Below are 15491 nucleotides of genomic sequence, written 5' to 3' on the forward strand. Positions count from 1 at the left end.
CTCCCTGTATTATCTTTGTCCTCAAAGTTTAAGTCTCAATGTTCTCTACACTCCTGAGGTTAGCTCACTAACGACATGACCAGTGGGAGACGGCGCAGCAGGAATGATGCATGAAGCTACTCACTGCAAGTGTACTGAAAATCTATATGAGTATTATGAAACTAACTCCTTCCACTACATTTGGTCTTTGTAACCAAACTGAAAATTGGACATATCAACCTGAATATTTCTGGTTTGAGAAGTCAAGGACATTGTGACTGGATGCCTACAGTAATTAAACTAAGAATCATGATGTGAAATCAGTGATGAAAATAATGGAAGGGTTGAGAGAGTAAATATATTGCTACTTAGACTCCCAAGCCATGCAATCATGCAAGCCATTCCATGCAAGTGCAGGAACCATGCAATCAATCACATTATCCAATGAGCACACAAAATGCTTGAGGAACTCAACCTGCCAGGCAGCATCCTCCAGCATTTATATTTCCTGCATCTGCAGAATCCGTTGTGTCTATATTATCCACTATTATTGAAACATAAAATAAAATTTGTTTAATGATCGATGTTGAGAAAGTTAAAGTGCATCTACCAACTGAGTAAAATATTAATTTCATGGTTAGGAAATGCTAGTTGAGGAATTCTGCGGTAGTTGAGTGATGCTTTTGGTTGGCTTATGACACGAATATTATGGAAGATCTGACTGCTCTATCCCATTGAGTACTTCAATATGAAAAAGCCTTTCTGGAAGCCCGATCCAGGTCCACTGTGCTTTTGGCATGCGCAGGCACAGAGGCTGCCAATGTACACAGTGTTATCCAACCACATGCAATGTGGCTTTTGACATCACTTGCACAAACTCTTCGGCACACGTGAGCCCCATGAAGGGTATGGGCCCCTCATGTGGTATTAGGTCCTGGAGAATTGCGCACGCTTTGCCATTAGCTAAGAGCCAGTTGATCTGCAGCCAGAGCTCTTTAAGTCCTTTTCAAAATTTCCCATTTGTCACCAGATATCCGCTGCTTTCTCTTTTTATGTAACTAAAGCAAACCACCTTATTTTTTTCCCCACATTATATACTATCTCACACTAAGAATGGGTTAACATAAACTCAAATTACCACTTTGAAGCAACCCTTAAGAGCGGCTGGCTTCTTCGGGGTGTCATTTTGACTGGCCATCCGGAATTACAATAGAAACGGAACCTCTGCCTTTGGGCATGATGATGCGTTGCATCACACACTCTCACACTGAACATCCTGAACTACGGGTTGGCAAATGTGCATGCCATAGGAAGCCAATATTTTTTGAAAGATATTAGATCACAACAAAAGATTTAGAAACATTAATGAACAATGAATAGAATGTGTCACACATTTATGCTTTGATTGAGAGCAGTTTAAAACGTTAATCACTTTATCGCTATCATTCTAAGTTGCAGCAGTGGAATGAAGGGAGGGTTATGGGGAAGGATCCCTGGAATCCACTTTATTACTGATTTAGGAAAGGAAAGATTCCAGACTATAATTGGATTGGAGAAGGGATGAGTGATGTCGGACAGCTGCACTGTATGTACGCCTGCTTGCAGGCTGAGAGGGTGATTGGCTGTGAACGGCGGTAGCGTCAATGATGACACGGGAGAGAAAGTATAAATAGAGCAGCAAGTGGCGCCTGATTTGTGAATGAACTAGTAGCTGTTGGTGTGCTGTGCTGTGGTTTGTTGCAGGAGTCAGCTGCGGGCCGGCCACTTTGCAAAATGAAGTATATCATAGGTATCGGAGGGTAAGTATTGCAGGTAACACGTTACGTGCCGGTGAAGAAACGTGTTGAACTTGTGTTGAAACATTTTGCCCAATATTTGAGTTCTTGGGATGTGAAATGAATATTTTTATTGGACTTTTAAAAGTCATACGTTACAAAGTAATTTCATGATTGATAAACGTTTTTAAAATGCCAGTTTATCTAATTTAATGTGTATTTAAATGTAACATCGATGGGTAAGAGACTATGATTAGCCACGTTTAACCACAGTTACACAACGGGAAACTGCTCTAGTTAATTAAATCGGTGGTACGTTGTTTCTCTCTGAAAAGGAGTAATGAACCTCTGTCAAGGTCAGACTTGTCTGGGGATTTGCCTGGCCTCTGGTCTTTTCCCTGAAGGGTCTGAGGAGGGGATGAGAATTGGTTTCCGTTTTGTTTTCCCGCGCTGTTGCCGAGTTTGATTCTCCCGCTCAAACTCCGCTTTTTGTGGCGCCAAGTCATGTATCAGGCCTTTTGATTGCACCCGTCAACTAGTTTTACTTCTCTATGAAACTATGTTGTTATTTCAGACTATTTAGTATACTTAAGTCCCTATTTAGAATTCTTCCATCAAAATATTATTTGAATTTCCCCCTGTATAAATACCAGTAAATCAGTTGGTGACTGGATTATTTTAAGGACAGGCTAACTAGTTAACTCGCTGTAAATTCGTCTGTATTTGTTTTCATTGCATTAAATCGGGGGATTTTCCCCCTTGATTTGGAAAGGACGATTTAAAAGTCAACCCCTCGTGGAAGTCGATGTGCGTTTAAATTTGGCGCCCTTTCTGAAATGCTCAATTGCGGAAGTTTAAACTGCCGCTTCTCAAGTTCTTGCAAGACTATCACTCTTGCCAAAACTGAGTGATTTTAAACTCAGATCTTGCTCCAGCATTTGGATTTAATGGTGGGACTCGGGGCGATGCTCTCGCTTTATCAATCGATTCTCTAATGATTTTTCAGTGTGACCAACGGTGGCAAAACCACTTTGACGAATAGAATTAGTCAAGTGTTACCAAATTGCTGTGTCGTACACCAAGACGACTTTTACAAGGTGAGTATAACATTTTTTCTATTTCTGCGGGGTAGATAGAGGCACGTTTATTGTAGTAGTAATTAACATTGCCTAAAGTCTAAGTGTACAAAGTGAAATGTCTGGCTATGATTACATTGGTTAAAGTTTTAATCCATGAATAGCTGTATGATTTGTAATGCATGGGAAAGTTTGTAATTGATTCATACACAACACATGGGTGAATTTGCACCTACCTTTCAATTCTGTAACTATGTAGTCCACTAATCTGTCACTTTGCTGGTAACATAATTGGCTATAATTTGGCAATGCTCCAGGACATTTCACTAAATGTACATCTCAGGGTTGGTTGATTTGGGTAAAATACAGCTGTTGCATTGTTGCACCTGTTTCTGATCTACCGTGACTAAATTTGGTGGATGGTGGGGTATTCTAATTGGCTTTTGATTACTTAAGTACAAAATTTTGTCATGTGGAAAAGCGGTGGCTAAGAATCTTCCATGTATGAATTGTGCTGCATAAATGGTTTTTGCTGGGAGCTGCACAATGAATGCAGTTTGTGATTAACCATGCTCTGAAGGCATAGCCTCTGAACACAATGTAAGCCTCCTGACTGAGGAATGGTCATTGGTGAGGTCTTGCTTACAGTGGAGTTGTGGTCCCAGGAAAAATCGGGGATTTTGGGCAAGCAAGTTTAAAGATTGATGTGATTCCCATCTTGTAAATGTTTGTAGCCTTGTTTTTATGACTATTTCAGACACCAGATCAAATAGAAGTTGGGGAAGATGGATTTAAACAATGGGATGGTAAGAATGGTATTGGTTGTAGGCAGTGACATTTTTGTAACAGAACTAGTTGACATTTATTTAACCTTGTGTTGGTCCATGCAGTAATCTGCTGGGTTCTTCTTTGACCTTCAGTGATCACAGCCCTCGACATGGAGGCAATGATGAGTACTGTCAACGCCTGGATTGACAACCCAGTAAAGTTTGCCCGATCGCACGGAGTGAACGTCACTCCAGCCTCCGATGAGCAGAGCGATCCAGAGAAAGGAGTGCAGATATTGATAGTGGAAGGGTTCCTGTTGTATAACTACAGGTGCAGTTTTCTGGAACTCCCTATTTCAGTTTGAGAAGGATGGGTTTATAAAGTGCTGTGAGACTTTCATGCTGCTGCATGGATATCAGTAAAAGATAATGGAGGCTGTGGGCCTTTTTGTACTCTAACTGGAAGTGTCCAGTAGGACTCTAAAATACAAATTTGCTGGATAGCACGCAGACTTGTAGAATCATGTCAGGGTGATTTGTGGATACCAGCCTGTTACTGACAATAATGAGGTGATTAAGGGCATTGAACAATAACATTTTGTCAGTATATTGGTTTGTGAATTTTAAAATGTAGAGTAATTGTAAATGACAATTGATTCCCAAAGTAAACTGTTCTAACACTTAACGTTTAGAAAGATAACATTCTTTTGGTGTTACCAATTAAATTCAGTTGTACAAATGTATCTGTTTTGGCCACAAACCTTTATACTCATTACTCCTGTACCCAGAATTGGCATTGGAAACATTTTGCCCAAGTTACATCTACAATTTTGTCTTGTCGGAAGCCACATGATATGGATGCCGATTTGTAATCGTGTAAATACAAATTGTAGGTAGAATAATTCTGCCAGTTTTTCAATTAACTATTGTTTTCTTCCTTGATCCAGGCCTTTGGTTTCACTGTTTAGTCGACGTTACTACTTGTCCCTTCCGTATGAAGAATGCAAGAGGAGGAGGAGGTAAGTGGCCTCTTCATATTGCTGTGCAGTTAATTTATGAAGCAAAAATCTCTACACAAATTCGGCCATTAACTGAATCTGTTCATTTCCAGTACAAGGGATTATACAGTTCCTGATCCTCCTGGCTTGTTTGATGGCCATGTGTGGCCGATGTATCTAAAACACAGGAAAGAGATGGAGGCCGACAATATTGATGTTGGTAGGTGTCTTTGCATTCCATATTAAAAGCTAGCAATTAAACAGGGCTGCTCCATCGATGGAACAGTGAGTAGTAGTGCCTACACTGAGACTTCTGAAGAAAGGGGAAGTGAATTTGCTGAAAACAAGATGTGGGGTTGATGTTGGAGGAGAGGGTGTTGAAATGTAGGAAGTTGAATTTGGGGAAGGAAATCAGTTACTTAAAACATGGAGGACTTAAAATTTTCCTTCCCATGGAACTACCGCTATAGGGGTCACTATGTCGATTCAAAGATGTAGCCACTTGAGTTTTGAACTCTGGAGAAATAGTGGATTGTCTGGTGGTGAGGTGAGGGTTGGTTAAGAATTATCTGTGGGACTATAGGTCAGGCCAGCCACAACCCAACTGAATGGCAGTGGAGATCTGTTCCACACCAGTTCGTAAATGTGGCAAGATTTTGCTACTGGCTGAAAGCAGTATTTGATGATAAAGAAGTAAACATCCAGAGCGGAGATGATTGAAATCTCTTCCTTTCAGGATCCCACTTGTAGTTTACTTGCTCTGTTCTGTGACAGAAATTGCTGTTTTCAGGAACTGGTGTGAGCCTGCTACTTAGCTAGTCATCATATTGGCTGGCTTGGCTTTCCAGCTTTGTGCAGAGCCGTGAACTCTCAGCTCAGTGTCCCAGGGATGATCTCTTTAGCTGGTGCCCTTGCAGTTCTGCTTCTGGATGCTGATTTTTGATGTGGTGTTGGGGGGGGGGCGGGGGGAGATGCTTTTGGTTGGTCAGACCAGCTGGGCTAATGTCTTGTATGACTTATCCAAGCTAGATGGAGTAAATGCTATAATTTTAAAAAAAATGTATTTCTAGTGCATCTGAATGGTTCGAAGTCAAGGGATGAAATCTATCTACAAGTGTATGAAGAGATTCAAAATCTCATCCTGAATTCATAGGTAATTACAGATTTACTTTTTGGATTCATGGTTTTGATTATTGATTATTTCACTGTTAATTTCCTTCAAATCTTTCTTTCAGGGGTTGGTGTACTGAAGACTTTGAAGATCAAGTTGAAGTTGTAAATAGTTGTCTGAAACTTTGTCCTCTTAGATTAGTTGATTGTATATAGACTGGGAATGGTTTAAATTATTTCAATCTGCCTACAAAGGCAGTTTTTGATGCTTTATAATTTTTTATGTGGGATTTTCTGTAACTTTTTACTCAATGTTTAATCCTGTATAATGAATATTGTAAACTATTACTGATGGAGTGTTGTATTTGCCCACTTGTGTAACCGTCTTCTGTTGCACTTGTGCTGTCTGCTCCTCTGCACTGTCTACTTGCCATTACAGAGACTTGGCAAAGCCTTGTCTTTTAAAGTGATGTTAAAAGATTTTCTTAAGAACTGCAGGTCCAAATTTTGCCCTTCACATTTGATGAGAAGCGTGGTTTAAGATTAGCTCAAATTATGTATATAGTGATAGGGACCACGGGGTAATTTCTGGTGTGGAAGTATACTCCATTTTCCACAAAATTTGACTGCCAGTGCTAGATGTGAATTGTGTGGGTTGCAGGTCTTTTTATCTCCCATTCTGTTTGTTCTTAGCAAATTTCATGTTCAGCTGTTTTGCTTAAACACGTCAACATTGAAGCTTCCCTTAAACTGTATCAGCTGTCTCTTTTCTCTCCAAATTAAATTATTTGCTTTGTCTGCTTTTTAAAAGTGTACTTTGCTAGTTTTACACATTTCCCTCACTGTTCTTCAATTAAAATCTAAAACCTTCTGCAATGAGGTAGAAATGGGGGGAAATGGAAAGCTTCAAGGGGTTGGACAACAGCTGGAGAAAGAGAAACAATGTTTCAGAGGAACGTTAACTCAACAGACCCTGTCTGAGCTGTTAATCTGAGCATTTTCTAGAGTTTCTGATGAGAAATAGCTGCCCTGACTTATCAAGACTCCACTTTCTTACTTTGACTTCTCAATGCTGATTGTTCATTTTGTCATAGATGGTGCATGACCTGAGTTCCTTCATTTTGTGTGTGTGTTGCTTTGAGTTCTACCATCTGCAGATTTTCCATCAGTGCCCATAAATTTGGGTGTCCCTGCACTCTAACAACTGCTGAGCACTGTGACATGCATTTCATTGCAGTAAATTTTAGGAGGTTGGGGGCATTGTAATGTAAATAAGCACAGCCATTTGTTGTAAACATTGTTAATTTCTAGCTGCTTCCACGTTTAGAGCAACTGCTCTCCATCTGTAGCAATTTGTTCAGATTACTAAAGTCCCTTGATATTAACTATACAATACAAAATGAAAGTGGTCAGCAATAAACTAGGCTGTGTGTAGTAACCAGAAAATAAAAGCTGGTGGGCCAGCAGCTTAAATCTATTTCACAACTGAGGACACTGCTACTTCAGTGACTAACACTTAAGAGCCTGCTGGCACTATGAATTAACAAGTAATCTATTTCAGAGGAGCTCTGGAAAAGTCATAATTAGTTTTGACTAAATGAGGCAATAATAGTTAACAATGAGTCAAATATTTCTAGATGTAATTTATGAAGGAGAAGGACTGGGCAGAGGATGAAAGGCAATATACCATAAGATATAGGAGTAGAATTAAGCCTTTTGGTCTAGTGAGTCTACTCTGCCATTTCAGCATGACGATCCAATTTTCCTCAGCCCCAATCTCCTCTTTCTTCCCCTCCCCCACTATTACTTCATGCCTGATCAATCAAGGACATAGCAGTGAATTGCACAGATTCACCATTCTGTTTAAAGAAATATATTCTCTCTGTTCTAAATGGATGCCCCTCTATACTGAGGCTGCATCCTCTGGTCTCAGACTCCCACCTTAAGAAACATCCTCTCCACATGCACTCTATCAAGGCCTTTCACCATTTGATAGTTTTCAATTAAGTCACCACTCACTAGTGAATACAGGCCTAGAGTCATCAAATGTTGTTCATTTGGTTAGCTATGCAATCCTGGAATCGTTTACATAAACCTCCTACGAATCCTCTCCAGTTTCAGCACATCTAAGATAAGGGCCCCAAAACTGTTCCCAATACCCCAAATGGAGTCTCACCAGTGCTTTCTAAAGTCAATATTACATCCCCAGCCTCAACTTCCTCTAAACTACCTGCCCCTCCACCTATCTTTGTATTCTCTGAACTTTGCAACAAAGCAATCAATTCCATTGTTCAAATCATTGACATGAAACAAATCAGTACCAACAATTTTATCGTATGCCTCCAAGTACCTTGAAACCACATCCTTAACAATCGATTCCCAACAACTTCCCAAACACTGAGGTCAGATTAACAGGTCTATAACTTCCTTTCTTCTGCCTCTTCCTTTGTAATGTGTGGAGTGACATTTGTAATTTTCCAGTCTCCTGGATCCATTCCAGAATTGGGTGTTTCTTGAAATATGACCACACATGCCTCCACAATCCCTTCAGCCATCTCTTTCAGAACCCTGGGGTGTACACCATCAGGTCCAGGTAACTTATCTACTTTCAGACCTTTCAGATTCCAAGAAACTTTTTCCTAATAGCTTATTGCATTTCATGACCCCTGACACCTAGAACTTACAACATACTGCTGTTCTCTTCCTCAGTGAAGACTGATGCAAAATGCTTATTCAATTCATCTGCATTTTCCTCTCTTTCCCCCCCCCCCCCCATTACTACCTCTCCAGCATAATTTTCCAGTGGTCTGGTATCACCTCTTGTCTCTCTTACACTTTATGTATTGGAAGAAATTTTTTGTATCCACTAATGTTATTGCCTAGCTTATTTTGTATACCATCACCTTCTTAATGACCTTTTTTATTTGCCTTCTGGTGGTTTTTAAAAGCTTCCCGATCTTTTAACTTCCCACTAATCTTTGCTCAATAACGTGCCCTCTCTTTGGCTTTTATGTAGGCTTTGACTTCTCTTAGCCACAGTTTTGTCATCCTTCCTTCAGAATTTTTCTCCCTCTGGGATATCCTGCACCATCTGCATTGGTCCCAGATATTTTAGCCATTGCTGCTCTGGCATTATCCCTGCCGGTGTTTTTCCAATTAATTCTGACCAAACTTTCTCGTGACTATAATTCCCTTTACTCCACTATAATACTGACTCCAACTTCTCAAATTTCAGGGTGATTTTGATCATATGATCACTTGCCCCCAAAGGTTTTTTTTACCTTGAGCTTCCTAATCAATTCTGATTCATTGGACGGCATCCAATCCAGAATAGCTGATGCACTAGTGGGCTCAACCACGAGCTGCTCGAGAAAGCCATCTTGTAGGCATTCTAGAAATTACCCCTCTTGGAATCCAGCACCAACTAACCTGATTTTCCCAGTCTACCTGCATATTGAAGTCCCCCAAGACTATTACATTACCCTTTTGGCATGCATTTTCTATCCAGTTTAATTTGTAGATCATATCCTTACTACTGTATGGGGCTCAGTATATAACCCCCATCAGGGTCTTTTTACCCTTGCAGTTCCTCAGCTCTATCCACAATGATTCAACATCTGACTAAAGATTTGATTTCATTTTTTACCAATAGAGCAAGGCTACCTTCCTGCCTGCCCTTTCAATACAATGTCTATCCTTGGATATTAAATTCCCAGCTTTAATCTTCCAACCATGATTCAGTGATGCCTGCAACATCATCCATGCCTTCCCCAGAAGAGATCCCAATGATCCATAAATTTGAACTCCTGCGCCCTGCACCAGTTTCTCAGCCACCTGTTCACTTGCCAAATCATCCTATTCTTACCCTCACAGGCAGGAATCCAGAGATTGCTACCCAGGAGGTACTGTTTCTCATCTTTCTACCTAGCCCCCCTAAAATCTCTTCCAGACCATCTACTTATGTCATTGGTACAAATATGTACCAAAACACCTGGCTGCCTACCCCCTCCCTTGAATATACCATGGACCCAATCCAAGACATCCCTGATCCTGGCACCAGGGAGGAAACATACCAGCTGGGTGTCTCAATCGCGGCCACAAAACCTCGTCTCTGTTCCTCTGACTAAGGAATCTCCTATCATCACTTTAGTCCTCTTCACCTCTCTGCTCTTCTGAGCTACATCACCAGACTCAGTGCTAAAGACCCAGTCACTAGCACCCCGGTTGTCCCTCTCAATAGTATCCAAATTACTTATTGAGGGGAATGGCTACAAGGGTACTCTGCACAGACTGTTCACTTCCCCTCCTCTTTGACAGTTACCTGTCTCCTGCAATCTAGGGGTGACTACCTCCCTGTAGCTTCTGAAATGGAGAATAACTCGAGAAGCCTTGAACCCCAATGGTTTTGTGGGTGACTTCCTCAGCAGGGTAGCATTAATCTTCCAACACTGAAACGATTCCCAATTGACTAAGCCGAAGTGAGTGCAGGAGGAACCCAACCTCAGGACCAGATTGTTTCCTGCTGCAGTTAAATCCTTCTGATCACTGGTACTTTTAACTCACTGGGTATCTGAAAGTTCCGGTATATTTTTGGTCTGTGCTCAGCTCATGGTTCTATGCTGAGGAAGTGTGTGCTTCAATGACCCAGGTGGCCTCTGACTTGAGGAGAGAGATAGAGTCATCTACAGACCTAGCTGCCCATCATGTCCATGTCTCCCGTTAAGTACCCATCTACACTAAACCTGTTTATACTCAATCCTGTTATCATGCCATAGAAGTGCTTTTGCTAAAAATGCTGTTCAGTGTCACAATGAGTTCATGTATGCTTCCACCCGTATAAAGAATGGCTATTCAGTACACAGAAAATTCAAGGAGAGGCAGAGAAAATAATCATTTGAGGCTGGAATCAGACTGAACCTGTTTTTATCATGAATCCTGTCATCGTATTGAAGCTGTTATTGTTGGAGTTCAAGATTTGCTTTATCACAGCAGCACATGATGGCAGAGGTATCTTGTGTTACACCAATGGAATTTCGAATTTCTATGTCCAGTGAGTTAAGGTCTGGCTTTGTAATGCAAAATTATAACTTTTTTTTCAAGACAACTGCCAACACTAATAATTATGCCTTTGGTTGTTATTTTGGGAACGATTCAGAAGCAGAATGTAGACAGGGATCTGCTCTGCTAGGACAGTTAGTAAAGGTGGCAAATTATATCTGTTCATTGTAAGTATTTACTTGCATGTCCAGATTTTTGCCAAGTGAGTTAATATCTGTGATATTTATTTCAAATATCAATTTCTCTAAAATTATGTCATCCCTGTTCATTAGACTAAATAACATTATGGTATTACATATAACACCACCCTAATTCCTTCAGACAAGACTGTCAATGACCTCTTGATATCAATTGCCAACTAGTAGAAACATGTTTTCAGTATTAATTACCAAACACCAAATGTCAATCAGATAGTTTGAAAATAATCCATAATGCAAACAGTTTTGACGCATTTTGATACTGTAAAGGCTGAATTGTCTTGATCAGTTCTTGCCCTCAAGCAGAAGCCAACAACAATGTTTCTTATACAGATTGTTTCTCGGAAGTTTTTAATTGGTTCTGAGCTTTTTAGGAAATCTTGAGAAGGTGAAGGATAGTATATCAATCACACAGTTTCAAAGGGACTCATTAAGGCTGTTGTACCTGAGCCAGTTACTCAATTAGTTCAATAACCCTGCTTCTTCCACATAGCCTGTAATTTAGCTTATGTATTTATCTCCCGCCTTTTTAGCAATGCATTCCAGATATTGTAGAATAAACAAACATAAATTTCATCTTGCTGATTTTCCATGAATTAGCTTAAATTTCATCTTCCTATTTATAAAAGGTTGTGTAGGTTCCTAAGTTCACAATTTTTTGGAAAGATAATGGTAATATTACATTACCTTCACTTCTGGTTTTGATAACTGCTGTGCATCTCACATTATATTCACTCATATCTGCATAAACACAACATTTAATTTGACATTCTAGCCCTGGAGACCTAAGGAGGCAGGCTTGAGCTAAACCTGTTCACCAAAAACAGGCAATTAAACAAGGAGTCCATAAGTCAAGACAAAGATGGGAAAGTGACTTGAATATTAAAATTGAAGAAACAAATTGGTCAAGACTATGTCTTGATAGTATGACAACTACAATAAATGTCTGGTTAAGATTAGTGCAATATAATTTTTTACATCAATTATATATTACACCACAAAAAATAAATAAATTATACCCAAATTTATCTGATCAGTGTTTCCGATGTAAACAAGAAATCGGTACTTTTTTACATTCTACTTGGTCTTGTTCTAAAATTCAACCTTTTTGGACAAATTTAAGAGTTTTATTGGAACAAATTATTGGCACACAACTTCCACATAATCCAATGTTATTTTTATTAGGTGACATTGAAGAGATAAAATCGAAACCCAAATTGAATAAATATTAGAAAGAATTTATAAAAATTGCACTGGCAGTAGCCAAAAAGGCTATTGCAGTTACTTGGAAATCGGATGCATACTTAAGTATAGATCGTTAGAAGAATGAAATTTACAGCTGTATTCCACTTGAAAAAATTACTTATAATATAAGAGAGAAATATGAACCATTTTTGAAAATTTGGCACCCTTATTTACAAAAGGCAGGATTAAATATATAGGTGCTCCAAAGATAAAATAATTGGTTATTTGGGGAAATAAATAAATATATATATATACTAAAGTTATTACGAACTCCATGGAGCATGTGGGGATCTTCCGATATCCAGGCACTCTTTCTTTTTTTCTCTTTCTTTCTTTCTTTTTTTTCTATAGGGATGTTAGGGGGGAGGGGGGAAGGGTATATATATTTTTTTACATATTTTCTTTTTCTTTCTGTAATTATTTGAAAACTCAATAAAAAAAGTTTTTTTTAAAAAAAAACCTGTTCAGATACCTATGGACAAGGTGATTCTTGGTGTTTTCAGGATCTCCTATCTCAAGGAAACGGGTCTCTGTAGCAAGGCTGGAGTTATTCAATATAACGTTTCTGTTTCACAGGCTGCCATGTCCGATTTTCTCAAGTGCAAAGATGCAGTACACAAAATGAATATCTAACTGTAGAATAGTAGCTAAGGCAGAAATTAACCAATCTAAATAACTGGCCTTTAGTGATTCAATGCCAATAGTTGTATAGTGGCAGTAGATTTATTGGTAATTCATCAGGAAAGTGGGTCTACAATCTAGTGAATGTATCCAGTGGCTTTTTCCAATGTTGTTAATATAACAATAATGTAAAAGTGTGTCCTTTAGAGGGTGGGTCAATTTTCCATGGATCATGGTTAATTTACTGTGACTCAACAGCAATCCATTGCTGACCAGTTAGTAAACTATATACAAGTGGAGATATATTTACTCTTGACACATGAAGCATTAAGTACACAAGCAAAAATAGTACCATATCTACTTAATCCCGAGGAACTGTAAAGTCTGACTGTGCATGAGCTAGAAATAACTTGGTTAAAGGCCAATTGGCTTAAACTCTGATCCTAAAGTTATAAAAACTAGTAAGAAAAGTATGATTAAATTGGAAACAAGAGTAGGGAAAAGTAAGGAATTTGTGTAAGTTTCTTCAAAGACAGCAGCAAGAAACATCTCTGATGAGAGCTCAGTATTTGGGCCATAGTCAGGAGATTACTGGGGTAATTAGTGTAGTTTACCTTCATCTCTGCTGAGATTGGTGGAATGCCTTGCCAACCACCATGCTGGCCAACACCTGGGTATCCACCGGCCCATGAAGTTAGATGTTCACCATGCCAGCGGGGGATGGGCGGGGGGGGAGTGGGGGAAGGAGTGGAACCTCGAGGCCTTGACATCAGTGGGAAAGCCCTGCCATACAGTGCTTCAGCACCACTGAGATCTTTCAGTATTTATCTCCAAGGCAGGAGGCTGAGCGAACCCCAGTATCTCCTGGGGTGACTGACTCATTCTGGGACTAGGAGCAGGGATGAGATATTAATTTGGATAACATTACCCAAAATATCAACTAGCGATGCCAGAAATATCAGCTTATGAGGAAGGGATGTTCTAGACATCTCAACTAATGAAAAAGAAGTCTGAAACTATTTGGAAAGGATCTTATTAAACATATAATTTTCATGTATTTAAAATTCTCAATCCACCTTCTGGAAACTCCAGTAACATGTCTATGAAGAGTGGGATGAGGGTGTGTCTTGACAACCCAGAACTGTACGTCATCCAGAAACATCATCAAGAATTTCCATGTTAATCTCCTGTGGAACAAAGGAAGTGACATCACTGCTGCAGGGAAGAGCTGATCAAGTGATCACTCACCACCATCCTACAGGGTGCAACATGGCACTGGCCTGTTTAATTCTGATGTGCCCATAGAATTCCCAACAAACAATGGGATGTCTTGCAGCTACAACTTCCCAGTAGGTGATTGGTGAATATCAGGTTGGACAAACGTGATATTCAGTGACCCAAGGGTTTCAGACTCTCTCGGCTTTCTAAACAGCTCACAACTGTTCTTTTTCTGAACCTTGATATATCCCTGAGTTTAGCTGCAACTGATGATGACATTATTTCATTTACAGTACCAATTTTTTTAACTTAGCAAAGCTTAAGCTACAGTTCTGACCTGAAACCTCTAGCCCACAGAAGAATGAGGATAACTTTAGCATGAGGATTTTACTATCAGTGGGATTACCTGAAGCTGTCATGCTATTCTGATTTAGAAATGATTTGCCAAATCTTTATTATTGCTAGGCCTAAGTACTGCAGCTCCCTGTTGCTGGAAGTACTTTCACCACATAGACAGTAGGTATTCAGAAATATAATTCACCACTACCTCCTCAAATACAATCATGGATGGGCAATTTTAAGTAGGATATATTTTACAATAATGCATAAAAATGCTCCAAACATTCATGTCCTGATCTTTCCCTTGCTTTCCTATGTTACGTACCCCATAACTGGGTGTCTGACCAGCAGAGAAAGAAGAATCCGTTGGGGTCTGGTGGTACCAAACTAAAAATGTTTATTAGTAAACTACACAATACAATATCAAAAATGCAAATATACATATAAAACAAGTTAGCAGTAATAAACCTAAAAGTGTAGGAATAATAATAATCAATAATAGACAAGCTCTATCGATGTCTAGGGGTAAATGAATTGTCATAGAAAAGTATAGAGTTCAGTTCATAAATGCTGAGGTGGTTATGGTTGTTGTATTGAAATTGTTGGAGAGAGAGAGAGAGAGAGAGTGAGCGAGATGTAACAGCTACAGCAGCCAAACCGTCCATTGCTTTCTTAGTCTGTCGTATCATTGTGGTCAGTCAGTTATGACCCCTCTGTTCTTCAGCTAGACCGTTCTTCTGTGGTGGACTCGTCACTCTGGCATGAGTGGACACACACACAAGTCCCCACCGGCCCTGCTGTAACACTGTGAGCTTTACTGACCGATCTCCTGGTTCGGTCTCCAAAGCCCCCACCTTTCTGTGGGTTCCCAACACTCAGTCAGTGTCCACTGGTGTGTCTGAAGGGTGTCTCTCCAGACTTGTCTTCTATCCCCACTCACGGGGTCTCCGCTATCCATCAACTCTGAATGACTGTGTCCACCAAATCAGGCCACTCCTGCTGTCTCCTGAGGAATGTTTACGAGCAAAGTAAAGTCCTTGTAGTGGAAGGTAAATAATCCAGGAAGAGTCAAAATACAGTAAATCAACAGTCTCTCTCCCCCTCTTAT

General features: G+C 39.8%; 1 protein-coding gene across 2 annotated transcripts; it reads left to right on the plus strand.

The window, feature by feature from the left end:
• The first annotated feature begins 1682 nt into the window (after nucleotides 1-1682).
• mibp (muscle-specific beta 1 integrin binding protein) lies at nucleotides 1683-6508 on the plus strand. Of its 2 annotated transcripts, XM_059991566.1 has the most exons (8): nucleotides 1683-1778; nucleotides 2761-2851; nucleotides 3588-3636; nucleotides 3751-3928; nucleotides 4545-4616; nucleotides 4709-4815; nucleotides 5666-5748; nucleotides 5831-6508. In XM_059991566.1, exons 1-7 carry the CDS (start codon nucleotides 1753-1755, stop codon nucleotides 5746-5748), a joined length of 606 nt encoding a protein of 201 aa, XP_059847549.1. In that variant the 5' UTR covers nucleotides 1683-1752; the 3' UTR covers nucleotides 5831-6508. The 2 variants fall into 2 exon arrangements, with proteins under 2 accessions (XP_059847549.1, XP_059847550.1); XM_059991567.1 differs by lacking the exons at nucleotides 1683-1778; nucleotides 3588-3636 and having other exon boundaries at nucleotides 2764-2851.
• Nucleotides 6509-15491: the final 8983 nt, after the last annotated feature.

Source organism: Hypanus sabinus, chromosome 16 (genome assembly GCF_030144855.1).
Source record: "Hypanus sabinus isolate sHypSab1 chromosome 16, sHypSab1.hap1, whole genome shotgun sequence".
Lineage (NCBI taxonomy): Eukaryota > Metazoa > Chordata > Chondrichthyes > Myliobatiformes > Dasyatidae > Hypanus > Hypanus sabinus.

Bases quoted from the DNA above. Each gene is read 5' to 3' on its own strand.
- mibp (XM_059991566.1), top strand. From the start codon at position 1,753: ATGAAGTATATCATAGGTATCGGAGG. The intron at 3,637-3,750 runs GTAAGAATGGTA...TTTGACCTTCAG, and splicing joins TGGATTTAAACAATGGGATG to TGATCACAGCCCTCGACATG. The intron at 4,617-4,708 runs GTAAGTGGCCTC...GTTCATTTCCAG, and splicing joins GAATGCAAGAGGAGGAGGAG to TACAAGGGATTATACAGTTC.